Source organism: Sturnira hondurensis, unplaced genomic scaffold (assembly GCF_014824575.4).
Source record: "Sturnira hondurensis isolate 20B ecotype Veracruz unplaced genomic scaffold, ASM1482457v3 Scaffold0007865, whole genome shotgun sequence".
Classification (NCBI taxonomy): domain Eukaryota; kingdom Metazoa; phylum Chordata; class Mammalia; order Chiroptera; family Phyllostomidae; genus Sturnira; species Sturnira hondurensis.
The window spans coordinates 11,266,051-11,272,050 of NW_028080496.1; the positions used below are offsets into that span (position 1 = coordinate 11,266,051).

The following is a 6,000-nucleotide window of genomic DNA, read 5'->3' on the forward strand; positions in this document are numbered from 1 at the left end:
ATGTTGCTGTTGTAAAGTTATAGCTCTTTAAAAAAGAGATTCTATTTATTTATTTATTTATTTATTTTCGAGAGGGAGACAAACCAATCCGTTGCCTCTCGAGCGCCCCCTACTGGGGAACCTGGCCAGCAACCCAGGCATGTGCCCTGATGGTTCACAGGCCCGCACTCAATCCACTGAGCCCCACCAACCCGGGCTGTACAGTCACTGTTGATCAAGCAACCGGCTGAACTCTGTTAGACCTAACACCTAACTTCTATTTGACTATCTGTGCCGTTAGTTACGTCACCTGTCAAGGGTGACATCCGACTCTTCCAAAGTTTTATCCTTTTTCTTAAAGCTGTGGTGCATTGTGGGGGAGACCTCTATGACAATGACAAATGGGAGAGCAAGGAGAGGCTAGTTTGTCTCTTTCCTGACGACGCGTATTTTCCCATGGGGAAGACCCGGAGCTTTTATCAGACTTCCAAAGGGATCCGTGGCTCTAGCAAGGTGAATAACCGCCACTCTAAATTCCCTTTGCACCCGCGTGACATTGACGGGGCCAGGTTATCGGGTGAATGTAGGAACAGAGTAAAACAGCCAGGCCAGAGCTCACAGGCGTGCTAGGACCCACGACAAAAGCGGGGCTGCGAATCAAGGTAGGTGCCAGTAACACTAATTGCCTGTTAAGGGTCTAAGGGAAGTCACCCAAAGGAGACCTCAGAGGGGAGGAGACGGCCAGAGACCAAGAGCCGGGACCATCGTGGTCAGAGGTAACACACACGCTCACTGTGCGTGAGCTCCAACAAAGAGCGGCCATGCCTGGCCTCGCCTCAGTTTACTCACCCATAAATCAAAGCTAAGAGTATCTCCCTCTTATTTATGAGTCACAAAATCTCCTGGCTGGAAAGGCAAAGGAGGTTTTTAAGGAGTTCTTATTGAGTCGGTAGAGGCTGCAACGCTCCGGGCCTTTTCCACATTAGAAGCGCACTTGCGGGGAGGAGGGGAGAAAAGCTGGTTTGGGAATAAGGGGGAATGGGCCCTCCTTGAGCAATCACCCACAGGTACCCACACGCACATGCCACTGAGACAGAGCCTGTCCCCAACCAGCTAGCCCCTCAGTCTGTGAAAGTCGCCACAGGGCCACCTCCAGCACCGTGCCTACCAACCTGAGTGACCAGGCTGGGTGGACTCCACTGGACAGAGCTGGGGGGGGGTCCTGAGAGACCCACCCCCACAATGTCCCAGGTGCATGCCAAGAGGAACCATCGCTCCCACAGGTTTAATGAGCGGCAGCAGACTTGGGGAGTCTGACAGGGCTTGTTCCGAAGAGCCAGCATTTTTTACTCATTCTGCAGACAGAGTGTGTATGTGTGTGTGTGTGTATTGGGGGGGAGGGGGTGGTGTCCCTGGGCCTCCATCTGGGAGCTCCCAGTTCAACTTCAGCTCCCCTCTGCCCCGTGCGATCACAGTTGCCAGAAACCCAGGCGCTTTGTAACTTGCTGTGCAGTTGAAGAGCCACTTTGAGCTGAAGATAAATCTCTGGGCCACCTGGGCAGAGCAGCCAAGTGTGGCAGCAGCTGGGGGGACCCCCGAGCAAGCACAGGGAGCAGCGAATGGGAGGGAGCTCTGAGGATCACCGCGTTCAGTCTGGGCCATCCGCCAGGGGGATTCAGGAACTACAGACACCGGGCCCATGCTACTCAGAGGCAAACTCTTCCATCACAGCATGTTCGAAGAGACCTGACTGGCCAAGACAGACAAAAATACACACAAACGATGAGGTGGAGTTCCTTCAGACACCCTCTGACCCTCGGTGTAAAGTGTGGTTCAGATGACAGGGGCCACTTTTCCGGAAGGCCGCCCCTCTGACAGGGGCAGCGCTGGAGAAAGCCCTGGGATGCAGGAGGGATGTCACGCAGATTAGCCCTCGCTGCACTTTGCTGGCTTCTGTCACAGACACGATGGAACTAAATTTAACATGAAGCACTGGGGTTTGAGTTATGAGCTGACAGGTCCCTGTCACTTCCCTTGATCCACCGAACGTGCAGTTTGTAGGAGATTTGTTAACTGCGCCAAGAGGCCCCCAGGTGGGACTTCACACTGCACGGGACAAAAGTCAGGATTGGCCCCTGCCCCCCTCCCACACGGTCATGACGCAGGGCTGAGGCACGGGAAAAAGGGACCTGGCTTTGGTGGTTCTTTGGGGTTACTTGGCCTTCCTGCCCAGGTTTTGTCCTGTCTTGCTAAGGGACAGCCTCAGCTGAGACCAAGGGAGGCTCCAGCTCACTGACCCGGTCAGGCCTGGCCTGAGGCTTTGCTCCCAGCCAACACAGCATCTGCCAACAACTTGCTAACTGGCTACACACTGTCCCCAACTCTCAGGAAGAAGATCAGGAAATGACTTGCCTAAGGTCACCTAGCTGGTATGTGCAGAGCTGCCTCTGAACCGCAGCAGAAGCCCAGAAACAAAGCAAACTGCTCCCGCCCCAGGCCATGCCCCGAGGAGTTGTAAACACAAGGTCACAGCCTGCAGCCCCGTCCCAGCTGCCGGGTCCCAAGCTGTCCAGAAGGCCTCCCTGATAGCATTCTCCAGCACAGGCACCAGGAGGCCAGGCCCTTCCTCCAGGACCCGGAGGCAGTGAGGGGGCAGGGGTCCCAGGGAGGCCAGGCCTCGCTCCGAGGCTGTCACCCAACAAGCGGCCACCCGCCCCCCGACCCCGCCCCACCCCGGCACGCGCTCTCAGGGCCCAGTGCCCCGCACCACCGGTCCAGGGCAAAGAGTCTCGGGCCCAGGAGAGCTTGTGGGGAACTAGGGGGGGGGCGGGTCACGGAGGACAGCGCCCGCGGACAGAGCGCGGCGCCCTACACTGCTCCCACTTCGGGCCGGCAGGGCAGGTGTCCGCGCCCCGTCACCCCGCCCCGGGGAGCTGCCCTCGGCGCGCCGGGCCTGCGTGGGCATCCGCACGGGCCACCTGGTCGTCCCCGCCCGCGTCCCGCGCGCCGCGCTCCCGGGTGACTCCCCACACGGCGCCTCGGCCATCCCCGACCGCGCGGGCCGAGCGCCCGGGCCCCCTGCCCAGGTGGCCGGGAAAGTTTTGGGCGCGCGGGGCCGGTCGCACTCACCTGGCCCAAGTTGAGGTAGCCGTGCGCCGCGGCCACGCGGTCCGCCTCGGCCGGGCCGCCCAGCACTTGAACTGCCCAGTGGTTGGTGTAGACGGGGTGCGGCGGCCGCGCGGGGCAGGCGGCGGGCAAGGCGAGCAGCAGCAGCAGCCAGCGGCAGGGGCGCGGCAACGGCGGCCAGAGCCCCAACCCGCGGGGGCCCCACGCGTCCTCGGCGGCGGCGGCGGCGGCCCGGGGAGGTGGCCGGGGCCCGGGCACAGGCGGCGCGCGCGGAGGCATGGCAGCGGCAGGCTCGCGCGGCGCCCGAGCGGCGAGTGCGCCGGGGGGTGGGGTGCCGCCTTTTAAAGCCGCTCTGCGCCGGGGAAACGCCGCCGCAGCGGGCGGGAGCGAGGGAGGAGGAGGCGGTCGCGGCGCGCTCCCGCCCGCGCGGCCCGCTGGCGCTCCTGGGCCCGCGCTCGTGCCGCCCGCACCCGGCCCACCGCACGAGCTCTGGGACCCGAAACGCCCCCAACCGGGAACTTCTGGCAGACTTTTGGGGCTCTCGGGACACAGACACAACACAGGGCTTCCCGAGCGGTGGCCTTGGCCCCGCCTGATCTACCGGGAGCCTGGGGGGAGGGCCCTGGGGGCATCCCAGGTGAGTGCGTCGCCTGCGTGCTGGGGGCAGGCCGCGCCCTCACACCTGTTGGGTGGCATTCTGGAGGCCCTGTCCTCCTGGGCCGGTTTGATCTCCTTCACCGGTGGCCTTGGTCATCTCAGCGCGACTCAGTGGATTTGCGGAGGGCCCAGGTTCTAGGGCACAGGAGCCACCAGGAGGGACGAGGTCATGACACTGCTCCCCAACCCCAAAGGAGACCTGAAGGGGAAGGAGCAGGCGGAGTGGAGCTAAGACATCTGACACGTTGCTGGGTTCAGAGAGGGTCCAGGAGACACCTAGCGGCCCAGCGGGAAGCGCCAGCCCACCCCAGGAGGCCGGCGGGGCAGGTGAATCCCACGCCACGTCTCCTCCTCCTCCGTGTCTGTGGGATCCTGGAGAGCGCAGCGCTCCACCCGCGAACGTGCGTGTGACAACAGTATCTGCCCCGTAGGGCTGTTTGGGAGGGGACATGAGGTCTTGGCATGTCATAATCTGTGGGTAAATGTTTGCGTTTGTGAACCCAGGGCCTGCCCCATGGTGGGTGTTGTCCGAAGGTGACCAGACTCTGAAAAACACCCCCTGCGCCCGGCCAGTCGCTGGGAAAAGCAGGGTGAGTGGCTCCCGCGAGGCTGCCTGCAGATAATGACTCGCTGCATCCCGGAGAATGGCAGCAATGTTCCCACGCGAACAAGCACACGGTGAGAGGCGAGGCTGGCTTCAGGATTTCAGGATTTGGCTCTGTTCCTCCCAAATCCTGGTCCCATCGCGGCCCCCCTGTGGAAAGTGGGAAGTCGGCCTTTACCCCGATTCCTAGGGAACGGGGAATGCCCACAGGCAGAGAAAGCCTTGAAGGTGGAAAGAGGGGGGCTGATGTGGGGTTTCATTTCTGGAGTGTTTGGGGTGCTGTATAGAGCTTGCTTGAGCCTGCTAGGGGGTGGTGGGCGATGAGGGGTGGGACAGGCCTGGGAGAGAGCAGGGCCCGTGCAGGTGGCTTCCCCTGGTCCCCTCCAACCTCCCTCTCAGGAGCCCTGTGGTTTCATAACCCACATGATTCATTCCCTCAGCAGGCGTGACTCACCGAGGCGCAGGTGGGAGAGAGGGAGGCGTGGTGCAGGCCCTGGGGACAGGCCAAATCCTCCTGCACCTGGGCTCCTGCCCAGGGCCTCTCCTGGAACGTGGGGACGGATTTCCCAAACGTCCTGCCCTTTTCCATACTGGATTGGACTTCTGCCCTTGACCTCCCCTGGCCCAGCGGGGTCAGCTCCCTGGGCAGACAATCCAGCGCCGTCCCACCCTGCAGACTGCAGGCCCTGTGGGTCCCTCCTGCCAGCAGCCTGGACACCCACCTGCTTGCCCACCTGAGAGAGGGGAGGTCCTAACAGAAACCAGGATGCCCTGGAGGAGGGGCGCTGGGCTGAGTGTGGGGGAGGGGGACACTGGATCAGAGGTCTCACTCTGTCACCAGCAACACATCTGGGCAACACCTGTCACCTTTCCATTGGCTGGACCCTCTCTCAGCCCTGTCCCTCCTTCTGATGTGTGGTCGTCTTCAAGGGAACGCTCCCCTGCATATCATCCGAGTTATTATGAAGCAGCTTCTGCCTCCCAAGAGGGTATCCCCCCGACCGACAGCAGCGAATTTGACAGGCAGGTAAGGGTTTTTCTATGGTAATTTAGTAGATAAAGGGATTCAGCCCACTGACCTGAGAGAAGACTAAAATGCATCCGCATTTTTATTGGGAGGGATCTGAATTTACTTTATTAACAGATCTGGTCCTTTTGGGCTAAACTTTCCATTTATCACGGAGGTACCCAGGCAATAGCTTGGCTTTAATGTTGTAGAAAGCCTGGCTTCCCAAAATGAACATCCTACATCAAATCGTCCCCCCGGGGGGGGGGGTTGCCATTGATTTACACGCTTGGACAGGAGTAGCTCAATCACGGAAGTGCCAGATAGGATCTGTAATAAAACCTGACTCCTCTTCCTGCAGGGAGGGGCCGGCTACTCACACGTGTCCTAGCTTTCCGCATGGCCCTTGGGGGTAGGGTGGGCTGCACCCCTAGGTCAGAGGGCCAGAAAAGTGCTAGGAGCTTGCTCACTCGGCAGAAGTTGCAGAAAACACGAATACAGAGATGTGCCATCTCTACCAGCATCTTCCCGAATCATGAGCTGGGAAGATGTTACTGAATTTCCTGTCCTCATGCCCAGAGTGGGTCCCTTTACAGTGAGGACAGGATCCTGCAGCAGGGGCCCAGGT

At 60.7% G+C, this 6,000-nt stretch overlaps 1 protein-coding gene across 3 annotated transcripts in view; it reads right to left on the bottom strand.

The window, feature by feature from the left end:
• Window positions 1-3,399, bottom strand: part of PCSK6 (proprotein convertase subtilisin/kexin type 6) — a 131,965-nt gene extending 128,566 nt beyond the window's left edge. For all 3 annotated transcript variants that reach the window (XM_037053753.1, XM_037053751.1, XM_037053752.1), the window contains exon 1: window positions 3,109-3,399. In XM_037053753.1, the coding sequence (XP_036909648.1) occupies window positions 3,109-3,384 (276 nt within the window). In that variant the 5' untranslated portion in view covers window positions 3,385-3,399. The remainder of the gene's footprint in view (window positions 1-3,108) is intronic.
• Window positions 3,400-6,000: the final 2,601 nt, after the last annotated feature.